The 24,735-nt window shown below is 40.7% G+C and overlaps 1 protein-coding gene across 2 annotated transcripts; it reads right to left on the bottom strand.

The window, feature by feature from the left end:
• Nucleotides 1-583: 583 nt before the first annotated feature.
• LOC115157613 (metallophosphoesterase 1) lies at nt 584-22,971 on the bottom strand. Of its 2 annotated transcripts, none has more exons than XM_029706012.1 (9): nt 22,451-22,971; nt 22,077-22,185; nt 20,544-20,647; nt 18,840-18,920; nt 17,375-17,486; nt 12,777-12,854; nt 5,905-6,027; nt 4,367-4,507; nt 584-831 (listed from the first exon to the last, which is right to left on the bottom strand). In XM_029706012.1, the coding sequence occupies exons 1-9, from the start codon at nt 22,705-22,707 to the stop codon at nt 661-663; spliced, it is 1,176 nt and encodes a 391-aa protein (XP_029561872.1). In that variant the 5' UTR covers nt 22,708-22,971; the 3' UTR covers nt 584-660. The 2 variants fall into 2 exon arrangements, with proteins under 2 accessions (XP_029561872.1, XP_029561870.1); XM_029706010.1 differs by lacking the exon at nt 584-831 and adding an exon at nt 1,773-2,348.
• Nucleotides 22,972-24,735: the final 1,764 nt, after the last annotated feature.

Below are 24,735 nucleotides of genomic sequence, written 5' to 3'. Positions count from 1 at the left end.
AGCTCGCATTGATGTGCCATCCTGGATGAGCTGCACTACCTGAGCCACTTGTGTGGGTTGTAGACTCCGTCTCATGCTACCACTAGAGTGAAAGCACCGCCAGCATTCAAAAGTGACCAAAACATCAGCCAGGAAGCATAGGAACTGAGAAGTGGTCTGTGGTCACCACCTGCAGAACCACTCCTTTATTGGGGGTGTCTTGCTAATTGCCTATAATTTCCACCTGTTGTCTATTCCATTTGCACAACAGCATGTGAAATTTATTGTCAATCAGTGTTGCTTCCTAAGTGGACAGTTTGATTTCACAGAAGTGTGATTGACTTGGAGTTACATTGTGTTGTTTAAGTGTTCCCTTTATTTTTTTGAGAAGTGTATATATATATATATATATTTAACCAGGCAGGTCAGATGAGAACAAATTCTTATTTACAATGACGGCCTACACCGACCAAACCCGGACGACGCCGGGGCCAATTGTGCGCCGCCCTAATGGACTCCCAATCACGGCCGGTTTTTATACAGCCTGGAATCGATCCAGGGTGTCTGTAGTGACGCCCCAAGCACTGCGATGCAGTGCCTTAGACCGCCGCGCCACTCGGGAGCCCACAAAGATTACATGGACAGGAATAGCCTGATCCTAGATCAGCACTATGTGTTGCTTTATGGATACAGACCCAGAGGGAGATGGAAGACGGTGAACCTTATACTTTCAGGGGTCACCATACTTCCTGGTGCGAAGAGAGAAACATCCAGATGACTGACAGTGAAGTTGTCCTTCATCGTAGTTGAATGGTCCATTTCCACCACCAGAACAAGGACAACGACCAGTCTCTGTACAAGGTGAGGGTATGAATACACTGGCTCAGGCCTCTGGCGTTGTCAGGATGGTCTGTTCTCTATCCTGATCCACTGTCCTGTACTCCGTTCTCTAACCAAACATCTGTTCTCCATCCTGACCTCTGTTCTCCATCCTGACCCCTGTTCTCCATCCTGACCCCTGTTCTCCATCCTGACCCCTGTTCTCCATCCTGACCCCTGTTCTCCATCCTGACCCCTGTTCTCCATCCTGACCTCTGTTCTCCATCCTGACCTCTGTTCTCCATCCTGACCTCTGTTCTCCATCCTGACCTCTGTTCTCCATCCTGACCCCTGTTCTCCATCCTGACCCCTGTTCTCCATCCTGACCCCTGTTCTCCATCCTGACCCCTGTTCTCCATCCTGACCTCTGTTCTCCATCCTGACCTCTTGTTCTCCATCCTGACCTCTGTTCTCCATCCTGACCTCTGTTCTCCATCCTGACCTCTGTTCTCCATCCTGACCTCTGTTCTCCATCCTGACCTCTGTTCTCCATCCTGACCTCTGTTCTCCATCCTGACCTCTGTTCTCCATCCTGACCTCTTGTTCTCTATCCTGAACTCTGTTCTCTGTTCTTTTCGGAATGTGGAATTTCACAGCTTTAAAGAAAGAAAAACACTGAATTTCAAAACACGTCCAGGTTACACAGGTTCTCTCCAGGTAGAAGCTGTCCTTAACTACAGATCTAGAGTCAGATTACTTTACCTCCCAATAGGATGACCAATTTTCCTTTTTGGAAGGCTACTGGGTGTGCAGGCTTTTACATTTACATTTAAGTCATTTAGCAGACGCTCTTATCCAGAGCGACTTACAAATTGGTGCATTCACCTTATGATATCCAGTGGAACAACCACTTTACAATAGTGCATCTAAATCTTTTAAGGGGGGGGGGGGGGGGGGGGGGGGGGGGGGTTAGAAGGATTACTTTATCCTATCCCAGGTTCAGCCCTACTTTTGTTTCAGCCCTACTCTAACAAACCTGTCGGCAGACCAGCAAGACTTGGTTCTGTGCGCTGAGACTGTGTTCACGTGAACACGTCAACCCTACAAACCCACGGCAGCCTCCCAGGGCAGGAGTACCAGCCACCCCTGCTTTAGGGGGAGGACAGCGTGGCTACGTCCCAAATGGCACCCTATTCCCTACGTAGTGCACTACTTCTTACCAGAGCACCTATGGGCTAACCTGGTTAAAAGTAGTGCACTACGTAGGGAATAGGATGCCATTTGAGATGGGATGTAGCCCATATCTGACCCTGTATCATTCAGCAGTCAGGGACAACCTCTACCTGAGACCGTCAGAGAAACTTGTGTTTGCTGATTGGACAGAGGATGAGGCACCGGAGAAGGCCTCGCATCCACAGGAAGTGGACCAGAGGGAGGAGGAAGAGGAGGAAGAGAAGGCTGGCTCCTGTAGAACAGTACAGGGCTATCACTGTACTCTCCTCTGGAAGAAAACACTTAGACAGGCCATAACCACTGGAAGAGAACGAACCCTTGGAGAGGAGAGAGAGAGAGGAGGGTGACGGAGGGAGAGGAGAGAGAGAGAGGAGGGTGACGGAGGGAGAAGAGAGAGAGAGAGGGGTTTAGGAGGGAGAGGAGAGAGAGAGGGGGGGTGACGGAGGGAGAGGAGAGAGAGAGTGGGGTAACGGAAGGAGAGAGAGGGGGGTGATGGAGGGAGAGGAGAGAAAGAGAGGTGACGGAGGGAGAGGAGAGAGAGAGAGAGAGGGGAGTGATGGAGGGAGAGGAGAGAGAGAGGTAGAGATGTGTATGTACATCCTGGGATTAAAGGAGATGGCTGAAGCACAAACTGATGTGGGATCAGGCTAAGAGGTACAGTAGGTTTGGTAGCTGGGTATAGGTACAGTGGGGGGGAAAAGTATTTTATCACCTGCTGATTTTGTACGTTTGCCCACTGACAAAGAAATGATCAGTCTATAATTTTAATGGTAGGTTTATTTGAACAGTGAGAGACAGAATAACAACAAAAAAATCCAGAAAAACGCATGTCAAAAATTTTATAAATTGATTTGCATTTTAATGAGGGAAATAAGTATTTGACCCCCTCTCAATCAGAAAGATTTCTGGCTCCCAAGTGTCTTTTATACAGGTAACGTGCTGAGTTTAGGAGCACACTCTTAAAGGGAGAGCTCCTAATCTCAGTTTGTTACCTGTATAAAAGACACCTGTCCACAGAAACAATCAATCAGATTCCAAACTCTCCACCATGGCCAAGGCCTAAGAGCTCTCCAAGGATGTCAGGGACAAGATTGTAGACCTACACAAGGCTGGAATGGGCTACAAGACCATCGCCAAGCAGCTTGGCGAGAAGGTGAAAACAGTTGGTGCGATTATTCGCAAATGGAAGAAACACAAAAGAACTGTCAATCTCCCTCGGCCTGGGGCTCCATGCAAGATCTCACCTCGTGGAGTTGCAATGTTCATGAGAACGGTGAGGAATCAGCCCAGAACTACACGGGAGGATCTTGTCAATGATCTCAAGGCAGCTGGGACCATAGTCAATAAGAAAACAATTGGTAACACACTACGCCGTGAAGGACTGAAATCCTGCAGCGCCCGCAAGGTCCCCCTGCTCAAGAAAGCACATATACATGCCCGTCTGAAGTTTGCCAATGAACATCTGAATGATTCAGAGGACAACTGGTGAAAGTGTTGTGGTCAGATGAGACCAAAATGGAGCTCTTTGGCAGAACTCAACTCGTCGTGTTTGGAGGAGGAGGAGGAATGCTGCCTATGACCCCAAGAACACCATCCCCACCGTCAAACATGGAGGTGGAAACATTATGCTTTGGGGGTGTTTTTCTGCTAAGGGGACAGGACAACTTCTCCGCATCAAAGGGACGATGGACGGAGCCATGTACCGTCAAATCTTGGGTGAGAACCTCCTTCCCTCAGCCAGGGCATTGAAAATGGGTCGTGGATGGGTATTCCAGCATGACAATGACCCGAAACACACGGCCAAGGAAACAAAGGAGTGGCTCAAGAAGAAGCACATTAAGGTCCTGGATTGGCCTAGCCAGTCTCCAGACCTTAATCCCATAGAAAATCTGTGGAGGGAGCTGAAGGTTCGAGTTGCCAAACGTCAGCCTCGAAGAGGAGTGGGACAAAATCCCTCCTGAGATGTGTGCAAACCTGGTGGCCAACTACAAGAAACGTTTGACCTCTGTGATTGCCAACAAGGGTTTTGCCACCAAGTACTAAGTCATGTTTTGCAGAGGGGTCAAATACTTATTTCCCTCATTAAAATGCAAATCATTTTATAACATTTTTGACATGCGTTTTTCTGGATTTTTTGTTGTTGTTATTCTGTCTCTCACTGTTCAAATAAACCTACCATTAAAATGATAGACTGATCATTTCTTTGTCAGTGGGCAAACGTACAAAATCAGCAGGGGATCAAATACTTTTTTCCCCCTCACTGTACCAAGGCAATATTAGAGTTGAGGTACAGTATGTATAATTCAGTTAGTTTATCTGTTAGTTAGTGACTTACCAGTATGAAACTGGGGTTGTTACGGTTCCTCCAGTTGAAGGATGGAACACTGATCTCTGGGTACTGGTTGTCATGGAGAACCTGACAACCACTGTGGGTGTGGCCACTGAGAACCAGGCGGGGCTTAAACCACTGCAGTAGCTGGGAGGAGGAAGGAGGGTGAGAACCAATCAAAAAGCTTGATAACCAGTTCCTGTATCTGTTTAGATCACCACCCTAATGAAATTCTGACTTTACAAATCGGAAAGTATTCAGACCCCTTCCCAAATTCCACATTTTGTTACGTTATTCAAAAATGTATCAAATAATTCCCCCCCCCCTCATCAATCTACACACAATACCCCATAATGACAAAGAGAAAACAGGTTTCTAGATATTTTTGTAAATGTATTAAAAATTTAAAAAACTGAAACACCTTATTTACATAAGTAGTCAGACCCTTTACTATGAGACTTGAAATTGAGTTCAGATGCATCCTGTTTCCATTGATCATCCTTGAGATGTTTCAACAACTTTATTGGAATCCACCTGTGGTAAATTCAATTGATTGGATATGATTTGGAAAAGCCCACACCTGTCAATATAAGGTCCCACAGTTGACTGTGCATGTCAGAACAAAAACCAAGCCATGAGATTTGAAGGAATTGTCCCTAGAGCTCAGAGACAGGATTGTGTAGAGGCAGAGATTTGGGGAAGGGTACCAAAACATGAACGGTCACCTTCCAATAGGACAACAACCCTAAGCACACAGCCAAGACAATGCAGGAGTGGCTTCGGGACAAGGCTCTGTCCTTGAGTGGACCAGCCAGAGCCCGGACTTGAACCCGAAAGAACATCTCTGGAGACAGCTGAAAATAGCTGTGCAGCAACGCTCCCCATCAAACCTGACAGAGCTTGAGAGGATCTGCATAGAAGAATGGGAGAAACTCCCCAAATACAGGTGTTCCTAGCTTGTAGCATCATACCCAAGAAGACTCAATGCTGTAATCGCTGCCAAAGGTGCTTCAACAAAGTACTGAGTAAAGAGTCTGAATACTTATGGAAATGTGATAGTTCTATATTTTTTTAATACATTTTCAAAAATGTAAAAAAAAAAAATCTTTGTCATTATGGGGTATTGTGGTGTATTGTGATGTCGTTATGGGGTATTGTGATGTCATTATGGGGTATTGTGATGTCATTATGGGGTATTGTGTGTAGATTGATGGGGGGAAAAACGATGTAATACATTTTAGAATAAGGCTGTAATGTAACAAAATGTGGAAAAAGTGAAGGGGTCTGAATACATTCCGAATGCACTGTATATCCTATAGTACCGGGTGGCCCTCAACAAAATAATAATTTACTGGACCCCGAGACACCCATAAAAGATGCTCTGCTGATGAAAGGTAAGAGAGAACTGCATTATGACCACTGGCCACATTATAGATGTTGAAAGCGGCAGGTAGCCTAGTGGTTAGAGGCAGGCGACAATAACAGCAATGGAGTTAGCCTGGTCCCAGATCAGTTTGGGCTCTTGCCATCATTGGTCCACGTACCCTGTGAGAGGCCTCCTGAGACAGCACGTCGTACTTCTCTCTGAACAGCAGGTGGCGCTCTTCAGGAGGAGCAGCGTCCCGACCCGTACAGCCCGCATCACTCACCCGGTAAAGAGGGTAATGCTAAGGGAGAAACAGACAGACAGACAGACAGGAACATCTGGCCATCTGTTGAATACCTGGTTTCCAACAGGGAAATACTAACATGTACATGAAATATTACAGAAAAATACAAAAGACAATGTCACAAGTTCCAGATACATTTGAAAATTAGAAACAACTGCAGCGATCATGAACGGTGTCGTCAACCAGCGTCTTAAAAGCAGGACGCTGACTTCCCTAACTGACTTCCTTAGCATGTTCCAGGATGAAGGGGCATTATGGGAAACATATTGCTTCCACATCTCTACACTATGAAATAGAGGTTTACTATGTAACTAATGTTACTATGTAACAGTTTAGTGGTTATTACTATGTAATAGGGGTTATTACTTTGTATCAGTGTAGTGTTATTACTATGTAATATGGGTTATTACTATGTAATAGGGGTAATTACTATGCAACAGTGTAGTGGTTATAACTATGTAATAGTGTAGTGGTTATTACTATGTAACAGTGTAGTGTTATTACTATGTAATATGGGTTATTACTATGTAATAGGGGTTATAACTATGTAACAGTGTAGTGTTATTACTATGTAATAGGGGTTATTACTATGTAACAGTGTAGTGGTTATTACTATGTAATAGGGGTTATTACTATGTAATATGGGTTATTACTATGTAACAGTGTAGTGTTATTACTATGTAATAGGGGTTATTACTATCTAATAGGGGTTATTACTATGTAATAGGGGTTATTACTATGTAATAGGGGTTGTTACTATGTAACAGTGTAGTGGTTATTACTATGTAATAGGGGTTATTACTATGTAATAGGGGTTATTACTATGTAACAGTGTAGTGGTTATTACTATGTAACAGTGTAGTGTTATTACTATGTAATAGGGGTTATTACTATGTAACAGTGTAGTGGTTATTACTATGTAATAGGGGTTATTACTATGTAATATGGGTTATTACTATCTAATAGGGGTTATTACTAGGTAACAGTGTAGTGTTATTACTATGTAATAGGGGTTATTACTATGTAATAGGGGTTATTACTATGTAACAGTGTAGTGGTTATAAATATGTAACAGGGGTTATTACTATGTAACAGTGTAGTGGTTATTACTATGTAATAGGGGTTATTACTATCTAATAGGGGTTATTACTATGTAACAGTGTAGTGTTATTACTATGTAATAGGGGTTATTACTATGTAATAGGGGTTATTACTATGTAATAGGGGTTGTTACTATGTAACAGTGTAGTGGTTATTACTATGTAATAGGGGTTATTACTATGTAATAGGGGTTATTACTATGTAACAGTGTAGTGGTTATAACTATGTAACAGTGTAGTGGTTATTACTATGTAACAGTGTAGTGGTTATAACTATGTAATAGGGGTTATTACTATGTAATAGGGGTTATTACTATGTAACAGTGTAGTGGTTATTACTATGTAACAGTGTAGTGTTATTACTATGTAATAGGGGTTATTACTATGTAACAGTGTAGTGTTATTACTATGTAATAGGGGTTATTACTATGTAACAGTGTAGTGGTTATTACTATGTAACAGTGTAGTGTTATTACTATGTAATATGGGTTATAACTATGTAACAGTGTAGTGTTATTACTATGTAATAGGGGTTATTACTATCTAATAGGGGTTATTACTATGTAATAGGGGTTGTTACTATGTAACAGTGTAGTGGTTATTACTATGTAACAGTGTAGTGTTATTACTATGTAATATGGGTTATTACTATGTAATAGGGGTTATAACTATGTAACAGTGTAGTGGTTATTACTATGTAATAGGGGTTATTACTATGTAATATGGGTTATTACTATGTAACAGTGTAGTGTTATTACTATGTAATAGGGGTTATTACTATCTAATAGGGGTTATTACTATGTAATAGGGGTTATTACTATGTAATAGGGGTTGTTACTATGTAACAGTGTAGTGGTTATTACTATGTAATAGGGGTTATTACTATGTAATAGGGGTTATTACTATGTAACAGTGTAGTGGTTATTACTATGTAACAGTGTAGTGTTATTACTATGTAATAGGGGTTATTACTATGTAACAGTGTAGTGGTTATTACTATGTAATAGGGGTTATTACTATGTAATATGGGTTATTACTATCTAATAGGGGTTATTACTAGGTAACAGTGTAGTGTTATTACTATGTAATAGGGGTTATTACTATGTAATAGGGGTTATTACTATGTAACAGTGTAGTGGTTATAAATATGTAACAGGGGTTATTACTATGTAACAGTGTAGTGGTTATTACTATGTAATAGGGGTTATTACTATCTAATAGGGGTTATTACTATGTAACAGTGTAGTGTTATTACTATGTAATAGGGGTTATTACTATGTAATAGGGGTTATTACTATGTAATAGGGGTTGTTACTATGTAACAGTGTAGTGGTTATTACTATGTAATAGGGGTTATTACTATGTAATAGGGGTTATTACTATGTAACAGTGTAGTGGTTATAACTATGTAACAGTGTAGTGGTTATTACTATGTAACAGTGTAGTGGTTATAACTATGTAATAGGGGTTATTACTATGTAATAGGGATTATTACTATGTAACAGTGTAGTGGTTATTACTATGTAACAGTGTAGTGTTATTACTATGTAATAGGGGTTATTACTATGTAACAGTGTAGTGTTATTACTATGTAATAGGGGTTATTACTATGTAACAGTGTAGTGGTTATTACTATGTAACAGTGTAGTGTTATTACTATGTAATATGGGTTATTACTATGTAACAGTGTAGTGTTATTACTATGTAATAGGGGTTATTACTATCTAATAGGGGTTATTGCTATGTAATAGGGGTTATTGCTATGTAATAGGGGTTGTTACTATGTAACAGTGTAGTGGTTATTACTATGTAATAGGGGTTATTACTATGTAATAGGGGTTATTACTATGTAACAGTGTAGTGGTTATAACTATGTAACAGTGTAGTGGTTATTACTATGTAACAGTGTAGTGGTTATAACTATGTAATAGGGGTTATTACTATGTAATAGGGGTTATTACTATGTAACAGTGTAGTGGTTATTACTATGTAACAGTGTAGGGTTATTACTATGTAATAGGGGTTATTACTATGTAACAGTGTAGTGTTATTACTATGTAATAGGGGTTATTACTATGTAACAGTGTAGTGGTTATTACTATGTAACAGTGTAGTGTTATTACTATGTAATATGGGTTATAACTATGTAACAGTGTAGTGTTATTACTATGTAATAGGGGTTATTACTATCTAATAGGGGTTATTACTATGTAATAGGGGTTGTTACTATGTAACAGTGTAGTGGTTATTACTATGTAATAGGGGTTATTACTATGTAATAGGGGTTATTACTATGTAACAGTGTAGTGTTATTACTATGTAATAGGGGTTATTACTATGTAACAGTGTAGTGGTTATTACTATGTAATAGGGGTTATTACTATGTAATATGGGTTATTACTATCTAATAGGGGTTATTACTAGGTAACAGTGTAGTGTTATTACTATGTAATAGGGGTTATTACTATGTAATAGGGGTTATTACTATGTAACAGTGTAGTGGTTATAAATATGTAACAGGGGTTATTACTATGTAACAGTGTAGTGGTTATTACTATGTAATAGGGGTTATTACTATCTAATAGGGGTTATTACTATGTAACAGTGTAGTGTTATTACTATGTAATAGGGGTTATTACTATGTAATAGGGGTTGTTACTATGTAACAGTGTAGTGGTTATTACTATGTAATAGGGGTTATTACTATGTAACAGTGTAGTGGTTATTACTATGTAATAGGGGTTATTACTATCTAATAGGGGTTATTACTATGTAACAGTGTAGTGTTATTACTATGTAATGGGGTTATTACTATGTAATAGGGGTTATTACTATGTAACAGTGTAGTGGTTATTACTATATAACAGTGTAGTGGTTATTACTATGTAACAGTGTAGTAGTTATTACTATGTAATAGGGGTTGTTACTATGTAACAGTGTAGTGGTTATAACTATGTAACTCTGTAGTGGTTATTACTATGTAATAGGGGTTATTACTATGTAATAGGGGTTGTTACTATGTAATAGGGGTTGTTACTATGTAATAGGGGTTATTACTATGTAATAGGGGTTATTACTATGTAATAGGGGTTATTACTATGTAACAGTGTAGTGGTTATAACTATGTAACAGTGTAGTGGTTATTACTATGTAATAGGGGTTGTTACTATGTAACAGTGTAGTGGTTATTACTATGTAATAGGGGTTATTACTATGTAATAGGGGTTATTACTATGTAACAGTGTAGTAGTTATAACTATGTAATAGGGGTTATTACTATGTAACAGTGCAGTGGTTATAACTATGTAATAGGGGTTATTACTATGTAACAGTGGTTATTACTATGTAATAGGGGTTATTACTATGTAACAGTGTAGTGGTTATAACTATGTAATAGGGGTTATTACTATGTAACAGTGTAGTGGTTATTACTATGTAATAGGGGTTATTACTATGTAACAGTGTAGTGGTTATTACTATGTAACAGTGTAGTGGTTATAACTATGTAATAGGGGTTATTACTATGTAACAGTGTAGCGATTATAACTATGTAATAGGGGTTATTACTATGTAACAGTGTAGTGGTTATTACTATGTAATAGGGGTTATTACTATTTAACAGTGTAGTGGTTATAACTATGTAATAGGGGTTATTACTATGTAACAGTGGTTATTACTATGTAATAGGGGTTATTACTATGTAATAGGGGTTATTACTATGTAATAGGGGTTATTACTATGTAACAGTGTAGTGGTTATAACTATGTAATAGGGGTTATTACTATGTAACAGTGTAGTGGTTATTACTATGTAATAGGGGTTATTACTATGTAACAGTGGTTATTACTATCTAATAGCGGTTATTACTATGTAACAGTGTAGTGTTATTACTATGTAATAGGGGTTATTACTATGTAACAGTGTAGTGGTTATTGCAATGTAATAGGGGTTATTACTACGTAACAGTGTAGTGGTTATTACTATGTAATAGGGGTTATAACTATGTAACAGTGTAGTGGTTATTACTATGTAATAGGGGTTATTACTATGTAACAGGGGTTATTACTATGTAACATTGTAGTGGTTATTACTATGTAATAGGGGTTACTACTATGTAACAGTGGTTATTACTATGTAACAGTGTAGTGGTTATAACTATGTAATAGGGGTTATTACTATGTAACAGTGTAGTGGTTATTACTATGTAACAGTATAGTGGTTATTACTATGTAATAGGGGTTATTACTATGTAACAGTATAGTGGTTATTACTATGTAACAGTGTAGTGTTATTACTATCTAATAGGGGTTATTACTATGTAATAGGGGTTATTACTATGTAATAGTGTAGTGGTTATTACTATGTAATAGGGGTTATTACTATGTAACAGTGTAGTGGTTATTACTATGTAACAGTGTAGTGGTTATTACTATGTAACAGTGTAGTGGTTATTACTATCTAATATGGGTTATTACTATGTAATAGGGGTTATTACTATGTAACAGTGTAGTGGTTATTACTATCTAATATGGGTTATTACTATGTAATAGGGGTTATTACTATGTAATAGGGGTTATTACTATGTAACAGTGTAGTGGTTATTACTATCTAATAGGGGTTATTACTATGTAATAGGGGTTATTACTATGTAATAGTGTAGTGGTTATTACTATGTAATAGGGGTTATTACTATGTAATAGTGTAGTGGTTATTACTATGTAATAGGGGTTATTACTATGTAACAGTGTAGTGGTTATTACTATCTAATAGGGGTTATTACTATGTAATAGGGGTTATTACTATGTAATAGTGTAGTGGTTATTACTATGTAACAGTGTAGTGGTTATTGCTATGTAATAGTGTAGCGGTTATTGCTATGTAACAGTGTAGCGGTTATTACTATGTAACAGTGTAGCGGTTATTACTATGTAACAGTGTAGCGGTTATTACTATGTAACAGTGCAGTGGTTATTACTATGTAACAGTGCAGTGGTTATTACTATGTAACAGTGTAGTGGTTATTACTATGTAACAGTGTAGTGGTTATTACTATGTAACAGTGTAGTGGTTATTACTATGTAATAGGGGTTATTACTATGTAACAGTGTAGTGGTTATTACTATGTAACAGTGTAGTGTTATTACTATCTAATAGGGGTTATTACTATGTAACAGTGTAGTGGTTATTGCTATGTAATAGTGTAGTGGTTATTACTATGTAATAGGGGTTATTTCTATGTAACAGTGTAGTGGTTATTACTATGTAACAGTGTAGTGATTATTACTATGTAACAGTGTAGTGTTATTACTGTCTAGTAGGGGTTATTACTATGTAATAGTGTAGTGGTTATTACTATGTAATAGGGGTTATTACTATGTAATAGGGGTTATTACTATGTAATAGGGGTTATTACTATGTAATAGGGGTTATTACTATGTAATAGGGGTTATTACTATGTAATAGGGGTTATTACTATCTAATAGGGGTTATTACTATCTAATAGGGGTTATTACTATCTAATAGGGGTTATTACTATCTAATAGGGGTTATTACTATGTAACAGTGTAGTGGTTATTACTATGTAATAGGGGTTATTACTATGTAACAGTGTAGTGGTTATTGCTATGTAATAAAGAGAGTATCTACCTGCAGGATTATAGGTGGTGTAGAAGGATAGGTCCATGCGTCTTGGCAGTATTCTCTTATAATGCTGGACTCAGAATTCTGGCAGATAATAAAACAAAGATAACAAAATAAATATAACAAAACATGACGATAACTAAACATGACGATGACGAACCTTGAAAGTGAAACAGAGGAGAGCAGCATCGAGCATTGTGGTACATACAGTCACAATAGACACGCTGCTGTTTTATCGCGCGTGAAATATTTTCCAAGGCCCTTCTCCCCCGATTGCTCAGTTTGGCCGGGCGGCCAGCTCTCGGAAGAGTCTTGGTGGTTCCAAACTTCTTCCATTTAAGAATGATGGAGGCCACTGTGTTCTTGGGGACCTTTAATTCTGCAGAAATGTTTTGGTACCCTTCCCCAGATCTGTGCCTCGACACAATCCTGTCTCGGAGCTCTACGGACAATTCCTTCGACCTCATGGCTTGTGTTTTTTGCTCTGACATGCACTGTTAACTGTGGGACCTTCATGTAGACAGCTGTGTGCCTTTCCAAATCATGTCCAATCAATTGAATTTACCACAGGTGGACTCCAAGTTGTAGAAACATCAAGGATGATCAATGGAAACAGGATGCACCTGAGCTCAATTTCGAGTCTCATAGCAAAGGGTCTGAATACTTAAGGTGTTTCTGTTTTTAATTTTTAATAAATTAGGAAAACCTGTTTTCTCTTTGTCATTAAGGGGTATTGTGTGTAGATTTTATTTCACCTTTATTTAGCCAGGTAGGCAAGTTGAGAACAAGTCCTTTATTTAACCAAGTAGGCTAGTTGAGGACAAGTCCTTTATTTAACCAGGTAGGCCAGTTGAGAACAAGTTCTCATTTACAATTGCGACCTGGCCAAGATAAAGCAAAGCAGTTCGACACATACAACAACACAGAGTTACACATGGAGTAAAACAAACATACAGTCAATAATACAGTAGAAAAATAAGTCTATATACAATGTGAGCAAATGATGTGAGATAAGGGAGGTAAAGGCAAAAAGGCCATGGTGGCAAAGTAAATACAATATAGCAAGTAAAACACTGGAATGGTAGATTTGTAGTGGAAGAAAGTGCAAAGTAGAAATAGAAATAATGGGGTGCAGAGGAGCAAAATAAATAAATACAGTAGGGGAAAAGGTAGTTGGTTGGCTAAATTACAGATGGGCTATGTACAGGTGCAGTAATCTGTGAGCTGCTCTGACAGCTGGTGCTTAAAGCTAGTGAGGGAGATAAGTGTTTCCAGTTTCAGAGATTTTTGTAGTTTGTTCCAGTCATTGGCAGCAGAGAACTGGAAGGAAAGGCGGCCAAAGGAGGAATTGGCTTTGGGGGTGACCAGAGAGATATACCTGCTGGAGCGTGTGCTACAGGTGGGTGCTGCTATGGTGACCAGTGAGCAGAGATAAGGGGGGACTTTACCTAGCAGGGTCTTGTAGATGACCTGGAGCCAGTGGGTTTGGCGACGAGTATGAAGCGAGGGCCAGCCAACGAGAGCGTACAGGTCGCAGTGGTGGGTAGTATATGGGGCTTTGGTGACAAAACGGATGGCACTGTGATAGACTGCATCCAGTTTATTGAGTAGGGTATTGGAGGCTATTTTGTAAATGACATCGCCGAAGTCGAGGATTGGTAGGATGGTCAGTTTTACGAGGGTATGTTAGGCAGCATGAGTGAAGGATGCTTTGCTGCGAAATAGGAAGCCAATTCTAGATTTAACTTTGGATTGGAGATGTTTGATGTGAGTCTGGAAGAAGAGTTTACAGTCTAACCAGACACCTAGGTATTTGTAGTTGTCCACATATTCTAAGTCAGAACCGTCCAGAGTAGTGATGCTGGACGAGTAGGTATGTGTGGGCAGCGATCGGTTGAAGAGCATGCATTTAGTTTTACTTGTATTTAAGAGCAGTTGGAGGCCACGGATGGAGAGTTGTATGGCATTGAAGCTTGTCTGGAGGGTTGTTAACACAGTGTCCAAAGAAGGGCCAGAAGTATACAGAATGGTGTCGTCTGCGTAGAGGTGGATCAGAGACTCACCAGCAGCAAGAGCGACATCATTGATGTATACAGAGAAGAGAGTTGGCCCAAGAATTGAACCCTGTGGCACCCCCATAGAGACTGCCAGAGACCCGGACAACAGGCCATCCGATTTGACACATTGAACTCTATCAGAGAAGTAGCCTTCCCCGTAGCTCAGTTGGTAGAGCATGGTGTTTGCAACACCAGGGTTGTGGGTTCGATTGCCACGGGGGGCCAAGTACTAAGGAAAAAAAAAGTTATGAAATGAAAATGAAATGTATGCATTCACTACTGTAAGTCGTTCTGGATAAGAGCGTCTGCTAAATGACTAAAATGTAAAATGTAAAAAAATGTGAACCAGGCGAGGCAATAATTTGAGAAACCAAGGCTATTGAGTCTGCCGATGAGGATGTGTTGATTGACAGAGTCAAAAGCCTTGGCCAGGTCAATGAATACGGCAGCACAGTATTGTTTCTTATCGATGGCGGTTACGATATCGTTTAGGACCTTGAGTGTGGCTAAGGTGCACCCATGACCAGCCCTGAAACCAGATTGCATAGCGGAGAAGGTGCGGTGGGATTCGAAATGGTCGGTAATCTGTTTGTTGACTTGGCTTTCGAAGACCTTAGAAAGGCAGGGTAGGATAGATATAGGTCTGTAGCAGTTTGGGTCAAGAGTGTCCCCCCCTTTGAAGAGGGGGATGACCGCAGCTGCTTTCCAATCTTTGGGAATCTCAGACGACACGAAAGAGAGGTTGAACAGGCTAGTAATAGGGGTTGCAACAATTTTGGCAGACAATTTTAGAAAGAAAGGGTCCAGATTGTCTAACCCGGCTGATTTGTAGGGATCCAGATTTTGCAGCTCTTTCAGAACATCAGCTGACTGGATTTGGGAGAAGGAGAAATGGGGAAGGCTTGGGCGAATAGCTGTGGGGGGGTGCAGTGCTGTTGACCGCGGTAGGGGTAGCCAGGTGGAAAGCGTGGCCAGCCGTAGAAAAATGCTTATTGAAATTCTCAATTATAGTGGAATTATTGGTGGTGACAATTCTCATTGCAGTGGGCAGCTGGGAGGAGGTGTTCTTATTCTCCATGGACTTTACAGTGTCCCAGAACCTTTTTGAGTTTGTGTTGCAGGAAGCAAATTTCTGCTTGAAAAAGCTAGCCTTGGCGTTTCTAACTGCCTGTGTATATTGGTTTCTAACTTCCCTGAAAAGTTGCATATCACGGGGGCTATTCGATGCTAATGCAGAACCGCCACAGGATGTTTTTGTGTTGGTTAAGGGCAGTCAGGTCTGGAGAGAACCAAGGGCTATATCTGTTCCTGGTTCTAAATTTCTTTGAATGTGGCATGGCTTATTTAAGATGGTGAGGAAGGCATTGAAATAAAATAACCAGGCATCCTCTATTGACGGGATGAGTTCAATATCCTTCCAGGATACCCGGGCCAGGTCGATTAGAAAGGCTTGCTCGCTGAAGTGTTTCAGGGAGCGTTTGACAGTGATGAGAGGAAAAAAAACTTTTTTTAATCCATTTTAGAATAAGGCTGTAATGCAATTATGATTAAAGCAGTATGTAAACATTATTAAAGTGACTAGTGTTCCATTATTAAAGTTGCCAGTGCACGCTCCCTTGTGGGGCCCCAGTGTTGAGGATCAGCGAAGTGGAGGTGTTGTTTCCTACCTTCACCACCTGGGGGCGGCCCGTCAGGAAGTCCAGGACCCAGTTACACAGGGCGGGGTTCAGACCCAGGGCCTCCAGCTTAATGACGAGTTTGGAGGGTACTATGGTGTTGAATGCTGAGCTGTAGTCAATGAACAGCATTCTTACATAGGTATTCCTCTTGCCCAGATGGGATAGGACAGTATGCAGAGTGATGACGATTGCATCGTCAGTGGACCTATTGGGGCGGTAAGCAAATTGTAGTGGGTCTAGGGTGTCAGGTAAGGTAGAGGTGATATGATCCTTGACTAGTCTCTCAAAGCACTTCATGATGACAGAAGTGAGTGCTACGGGGCGATAGTCATTTAGTTCAGTTATCTTTGCCCCCCCCGCTTTTCTTCTTCCTAGAGAGTTCTTTATTCCTGTCTGATGTGATGTACTGAGAACCCAGCTGGCTGTATGGATGGGGGACAGTATATCCGGAGAGAGCCATGTTCTCGTTGAAAACAGAGTGTGTTACAATCCCTGATGTCTCTCTGGAAGGAGATCCTCGCCCTGAGCTTGTCTACTTTATTATCCAGAGACTTAACATTAGCGAGTAATATACTCGGAAGCGGTGGATGGTTTGCACGCCTCCTGAGTCGGACTAGAAGTCCACTCCGAATACCTCTTCTCCCCCAGCGGACTGTTGGAGCAGCCTTTGGAATAAGTTCAATTTCCCTGAGGGGTATGAACAAATGATCCATTTCAGGAAAGTCGTATTTCTGGTCGTATCGAATCAGACTGATTCCAGCTTTAACTCCTTTAAATGTCTGAGTTGTAGAGGGCACTCACTGGGAACAGTTTAGGTCCCTAGACAGTGTGTGTGTGTGTGTGTGTGTGTGTGTGGTAGAAGACCCACCTGTAGTAGTGAACAGTTGAGGTCTCTGGACAGTGTGTAAAGCTGTTTCTCCACTGATTGGCAGATAGGACAACCGTCACCATGCAACGCCACGCTGTTGACCAATAGAAAGCTAGAGAAAAAAACAATGAGAAACAAAACACCCATTCACTAGTACAGAGACAGACAAAACCTTAGGGTTTATACAGTAGAGAGACAGAGACAACACCTTAGGGTTTATACAGTAGAGAGACAACAACTTGGGGTTTATACAGTACAGAGACAACAACTTGGGGTTTATACAGTACAGAGACAACACCTTGGGGTTTATACAGTAGAGAGACAGAGACAACAACTTGGGGTTTATACAGTAGAGAGACAGAGACAACACCTTGGGGTTTATACAGTAGAGAGACAACACCTTGGGGTTTATACAGTAGAGAGACAACACCTTGGGGTTTATACAGTAGAGAGACAGAGACAACACCTTGGGGTTTATACAGTAGAGAGACAGAGACAACACCTTGGGGTTTATACAGTAGAGAGACAGAGACAACACCTTGGGGTTTATACAGTAGAGAGACAGAGACAACACCTTGGGGTTTATACAGTAGAGAGACAACACCTTGGGGTTTATACAGTAGAGAGACAGAGACAACACCTTGGGGTTTATACAGTAGAGAGACAACACCTTGGGGTTTATACAGTAGAGAGACAGAGACAACACCTTGGGGTTTATACAGTAGAGAGACAGAGACAACACCTTGGGGTTTATACAGTAGAGAGACAGAGACAACACCTTGGGGTTTATACAGTAGAGAGACAACACCTTGGGGTTTATATAGTAGAGAGAAAACACCTTGGGGTTTATACAGTAGAGAAACAGAGACAACACCTTGGGGTTTATACAGTAGAGAGACAACACCTTGGGGTTTATATAGTAGAGAGACAGAGACAACACCTTGGGGTTTATATAGTAGAGAGACAACACCTTGGGGTTTATACAGTAGAGAAACAGAGACAACACCTTGGGGTTTATATAGTAGAGAGACAACACCTTGGGGTTTATACAGTAGAGAGACAGAGACAACACCTTGGGGTTTATACAGTAGAGAGTATAACACAACAAACATAAAACAGGATGGATGATCATGAAGGGATTTAAATGCTGTTCTCACTGAATACATACAGGCTGGGGGTTGAATAGAGAGAATAGAGAGAGGAAGAGAGGAAGAGACAGGGGGGAACAAACGAGAAAGACAAACACAGAGAGAGAGAGAGAGAGAGAGAGAGAGAGAGAGAGAGAGAGAGAGAGAGAGAGAGAGAGAGAGAGAGAGAGAGAGAGAGAGAGAGAGAGAGAGAGAGAGAGAGAGAGGGAGAAGGGAGCAAGCAAGACAGAGAGAAGAGAGAGAGACAGGGTAGAGATGATAAGAGTGGGGATGGAGAGAGATTTACATAAGGAGGTCAAACAGCTCAAGTGACTTACTTCACTCCTTTCTTGGTGACCATTCTGGTGGAGGTGGTATTGAAGGCCTTCTCAAAGCGCTGTAACTTGAACCAGTCCATTCTTCAGGAGGACAAAGAACCAAGCCAGTTAGACTTCAGCCCAAATCCAAACTGCTGTGTTGATTATCTGTGACACTTTATAGGCTTCTTTTCATCTCATTACAGTTTGACTCAATACTCGATCATTTATCACGAATGTTCACCAAACAGAGAGGCTACCGTACGATACTAGAATGTTCACGTAACAGAGAGGCTACCATACAGTACTAGAATGTTCACCAAACGGAGAGGCTACCGTACAGTACTAGAATGTTCACCAAACAGAGAGGCTACCGTACAGTACTAGAATGTTCACGTAACAGAGAGGCTACCATACGGTACTAGAATGTTCAGGAGGCTACCGTACGGTACTAGAATGTTCACCAAACAGAGAGGCTACCGTACGGTACTAGAATGCTCAGGAGGCTACCGTACGGTACTAGAATGTTCACCAAACAGAGAGGCTACCGTACAGTACTAGAATGTTCAAACAGAGAGGCTACCGTACGGTACTAGAATGTTGACGAGGCTACCGTACAGTACTGGAATGTTCACCAAACAGAGAGGCTACCGTACAGTACTAGAATGTTCACCAAACAGAGAGGCTACCGTACAGTACTAGAATGTTCACCAAACAGAGAGGCTACCGTACGGTACTAGAATGTTCACCAAACAGAGAGGCTACCGTACAGTACTAGGTCTATACATTGAATTATTTCACTATTCCACATTTTGCTTCGGCCTTTTCGTAATCCGCAAACGAGAAGGCAAAAACATAGATTTTGAAAAGGCCTCATTGACTTGACATAACATTCATAATTCAGGTTTACAGTATGGACATGGCAACTTGGGATACAGTATAATGTACCATCAGTATAGATTCTACAGTATACCTATATGGGATACAGTATAATGTACCATCAGTATAGATTCTACAGTATACCTCTATGGGATACAGTATAATGTACCATCAGTATAGATTCTACAGTATACCGATATGGGATACAGTATAATGTACCATCAGTATAGATTCTACAGTATTCTGATATGGGATACAGTATACTGTACCATCAGTATAGATTCTACAGTATACCTATATGGGATGCGGTATGTACAGTATAGAGTCTGCAGCATACGGTATGTACAGTATAGAGTCTGCAGCTCCATGCTGATGGATGTTAACCCAGTATACGGTATGTACAGTATAGAGTCTGCAGTATACGGTATGTACAGTATAGAGTCTACAGTATGTACAGTATAGAGTCTGCAGTATACGGTATGTACAGTATAGAGTCTGCAGTATACAGTATGTACAGTATAGAGTCTACAGTATACGGTATGTACAGTATAGAGTCTGCAGCATACGGTATGTACAGTATAGAGTCTACAGCTCCATGCTGATGGATGTTAACCTAGCATACGGTATGTACAGTATAGAGTCTACAGCATACGGTATGTACAGTATAGAGTCTACAGCATACGGTATGTACAGTATAGAGTCTGCAGCATACAGTATGTACAGTATAGAGTCTGCAGCATACGATATGTACAGTATAGAGTCTACAGTATGTACAGTATAGAGTCTACAGCATACGGTATGTACAGTATAGAGTCTACAGCTCCATGCTGATGGATGTTAACCTACTCGTAGTGGAAGCCGATGTCGTGGTTTCCAACCAGAACCACCAGCTCTGTGTCACTGGAGTGCCTGAACATCTTCTGGAAACGGCAAACATCATCGTCCCAGTTCTGTTAGTTGGGGAATAAGACCGGACGTACAGTCGAAGTCGGACGTTTACATACACCTTTAGCCAAATACATTTTAAAAACTCAGTTTTTCCACAATTCCTGATATTTAATACTAGTAATAATTCCCCTGTCTTTAGGTTAGTTAGAATCACCACTTTATTTTAAGAATGTGAAATGTCAGAATAATAGTAGAGAGAATTGATTTATTTCAGCTTTTATTTCTTTCATCACATTCCCAGTGGGTCAGAAGTTTACATACACTCAATTAGTATTTGGTAGCATTGCCTTTAAATTGTTTAACTTAGGTCAAATGTTTCGGGTAGCTTTCCACAAGCTTCCCACAATAAGTTGGGTGAATCTTTGTCCCCATGTGCAGTTGCAAACCGTAGTCTGGCTTTTTTTATGGCGGTTTTGGAGCAGTGGCTTCTTCCTTGCTGAGCGGCCTTTCAGGTTATGTCGATATAGGACTCGTTTTACTGTGGATATAGATACTTTTGTACCCGTTTCCTCCAGCATCTTCACAGGGTCCTTTGCTGTTGTTCTGGGGTTGAGTTGCACTTTTCGCACCAAAGTACGTTCATCTCTAGGAGACAGAATGCGTCTCCTTCCTGTGTGGTATGACGGCTGCGTGGTCCCATGGTGTTTATACTTGCGTACTATTGTTTGTACAGATGAACGTGGTACCTTCAGGCATTTGGAAATTGCTCCCAAGGATGAACCAGACTTGTGAAGGTCTATAATTTTTTTTCCGAGGTCTTGGCTGATTTCTTTTGATTTTCCCATGATGTCAAGCAAAGAGGCACTGAGTTTGAAGGTAGGCCTTGTAATACATCCACAGGTACACCTCCAATTGACTCAAATGATGTCAATTAGCCTATCAGAAGCTTCTAAAGCCATGACATCATTTTTCTGGAATTTTCCAAGCTGTTTAAAGGCACAGTCAACTTAGTGTATGTAAACTTCTGACCCACTGGAATTGTGATACAGTGAATTATAAGTGAAATAATCTGTCTGTAAACAATTGTTGGATAAATTACTTGTGTCATGCACAAAGTAGATGTCCTAACCGACTTGCCAAAACTATAGTTTGTTAACAAGAAATTTGTGGGGTGGTTGAACAACGAGTTTTAATGACTCCAAACTAAGGGTATGTAAACTTCCAACTGTACATACATATATATCTGAATACATGTCGTAGAATAGAGTGGAACAATAGTTATAAATATAGCAGATTTATACACTATTACAGATAGATACATGTTGGGAACAAAAGTACTAAATACTTTAGGTCTAGGACCATTACAGAAACATGCCTAGTGTTGCGAGAATAACGGTTAAGACTAAGAATAGTAGGTTTCGATTCTCACTTGAACAAACCCCCTCCAAATTCACTGCAGTAGGCTTATAAAGTGCTTTTATGGCTATATACCTTCGGAGAGCTCCATTTCCCCTCATCGAACACATCCCCCAGTATAAAAACGACCTCAGGTCGGAGCAGGGCCAGGGCGGTCTGGAAAGCTCGTTCCATCTGCCATTCCCTGGGTGGCACAGAGACAGACCATACAGTCAGTCATCCGTCAGCTCAGCGCACCATGCATTACCCTGTTGCCTGTTGTTATTGCTGACGACTGAACTGCTCTAATCTGCTTAGAGACAGCGTGGATATGGTCTGACACGGAGCGTCATGCGTTACCAAGAAACTATGCAAAACATACTTTTTGTTTGTTTGTTTGTTTGTTTGTTGTTTCACAATAAAAAATAAAATGCATATTAATAACATATATATTGATGAGGATCATTTACCTTCGCAGTTTGTCGAACCAGTGCCCGCCGACAGCGCCGAGGAGGTGCGTGTCTGACAGAACCATAGCGCGGAGAACCTCCGGTTCTGGTTGGCCGTCTGCGCTCCTCTCACTCGCCCGGGCACCATGGTCGATCCCCGGCCAACCGCACTGTAATATCGCGGCGTAATAAATCAGATACTCACAGAATATGAAAACGCTGCAAACCGCTCCGAACAGGACAATAACAGCGCTGCACGAAACGCTCAAACACGACATGATATATCTATTGTTGTTGTTGTTTTCAGATGACCTGCAATAGAGGCGCACTGATGGAGCCGCGCTACACCAGGCATCGTCTTTTTGTTTTTTTTTGGTATTATCTTTAAACCTAAATAGCAATACCTGCGTGACGTTCTCATCGCATTGTGCAAAATGTAATATAAATACCGTATAGGCCTATAATAATAAAATAATAATAATAATAATTCAAAGATCCGGCCGAGAGCCTTATCTCCTCCAATCAAGCGGTCGATTGGTGTGCAGTTGAGTTCTGGGGGGGGGGGGGTGGGGGGGTGTCTTTAAAGGGTATATTTTCACCACTTCCGGGGAGATAATTGACGGGAGACTTTATGGATTCTGCGGTTTTTTTAATTGAATAATCACCAGGGTTCATTCAATAATATAGTTATTATGTCATTGCTGAGGATGTGTTTCCCCGCCATTTCCATCACACTGGTCATAATAATGACTCCTTGATAGTAGGCTAATAATAATAATAATAATATAGTTCACACATACTTCAGTTCATTCTTGGTCAAGAAGGTCAATACAGCAAAGGTTTTTGAGAAAAAAACACATCGAGTCCGTTATTGTGCAGGCCAATGACACGGCCCCAGTGTAAACTGTATAGTCAATATAAACCTCTATTGTAACACGCTGACCAAACTGGCTGTGCTCTTGTGCGTCTGCGTGGACCATCGTGCTACATGTTGATTTGGTCTATCCCTCATGACATGCAGGTTAAAATACCAAAACTGTGAATGAACTATATTCATTTTTTGTGGGGACAAGCAGAAACACATGAAACATTCATGGACATTTAGCTAGCTTGCTGTTCTGAGCTAATTTGTCCTGGGAGATTAACATTGTGTTTTTATTTGACCTGAAATTATATATGGTCCTTTTTTTTTTATAGAATTTTGACACATTTTGAATTATTTCAAAATCGTATGTTCTCTATTGCAACAATTAACCCACAGATAAAAGGGGAATCCCGAGTTAGTTTCCTTTATTAATCTCTCATCATCATCATCACGTTTCTTCTTCTGTGGATTTTACATGGCAGTTGGGAACCACCTTTAAAGGTGCATTACAGTTTCCAGCTGGACCTTGTTCATCTTTCAACCCCTCCACATGGTCCTCCTAAAAACCAGTGGATGGGTTACCATGATGCGCGCGCTTCAATGAGCCAGTAGTCCGTGTGTTGCTGTGAGTCTGGATGGCCAGATTGCTACCAACAATGAACAAGAAACTGCCATGTCGGGGAATCAGAAGTGGCTCGTTTCAGCTCGTTTTATCTCGTCCTCGATACCATGTCTTATTTTGAGGTGTTTTGAACTGATTTCATGTCATTTAGCTAGCTAGCTAACCAACAACTGTAACGATGTATTTGAGAGATAACAAGAGCTCATTGTGAAAATGTATTTATGTTTTCAATAAACATTGGAGACTAAAATATAGTTTACATGTATTCAACAATCTAAGCCAACCCCCGTTGTCCCATAGCTGTGCACCTTCGGTTTTGTTGCAGCATCCTGTTCAAATAGAACCGAGTTATTTACATTTACATTTTTACATTTAAGTCATTTAGCAAACGCTCTTATCCAGAACGACTTACAAATTGGTGCATTCACCTTACGATATCCAGTGGAACAACCACTTTACAATAGTGCATCTAAATCTTTATTTTAGGGGGGGCGGGGGTTAGAAGGATTGCTTTATCCTATCCCAGGTATTCCTTAAAGAGGTGGGGTTTCAGGTGTCTCCGGAAGGTGGTGATTGACTCCGCTGTCCTGGCGTCGTGAGGGAGCTTGTTCCACCATTGGAGTTATGTTCAAATAGAACCGAGTTCTGGTCAAATTAACGTACGCGAGCAGTTTGGATGAAATTATTGAATAAGTATGTGTATATTTATTTTGCAACGCTTGTGCATGTGGCATGTTTGGTAAACAGTTAAGGCATGCTGTACTGCTGTAATGGTATTGTGATGGAGAGAACTCTATCTAACAAATTAAAATGTCATCC

The sequence above is a fragment of the Salmo trutta genome, chromosome 21 (genome assembly GCF_901001165.1).
Source record: "Salmo trutta chromosome 21, fSalTru1.1, whole genome shotgun sequence".
In the NCBI taxonomy this organism is placed as follows: Eukaryota; Metazoa; Chordata; class Actinopteri; order Salmoniformes; family Salmonidae; genus Salmo; species Salmo trutta.
This window is presented reverse-complemented; position numbering and strand designations above follow the sequence as displayed.

Bases quoted from the DNA above. Each gene is read 5' to 3' on its own strand.
- LOC115157613 (XM_029706010.1), bottom strand. From the start codon at position 22,707: ATGTCGTGTTTGAGCGTTTCGTGCAGCGCTGTTATTGTCCTGTTCGGA. The intron at 22,186-22,450 runs GTAAATGATCCT...TGTGCCACCCAG, and splicing joins TGGTTCGACAAACTGCGAAG to GGAATGGCAGATGGAACGAG. The intron at 4,508-5,904 runs GTACGTGGACCA...TCCTCCTCCCAG, and splicing joins CTCAGGAGGCCTCTCACAGG to CTACTGCAGTGGTTTAAGCC.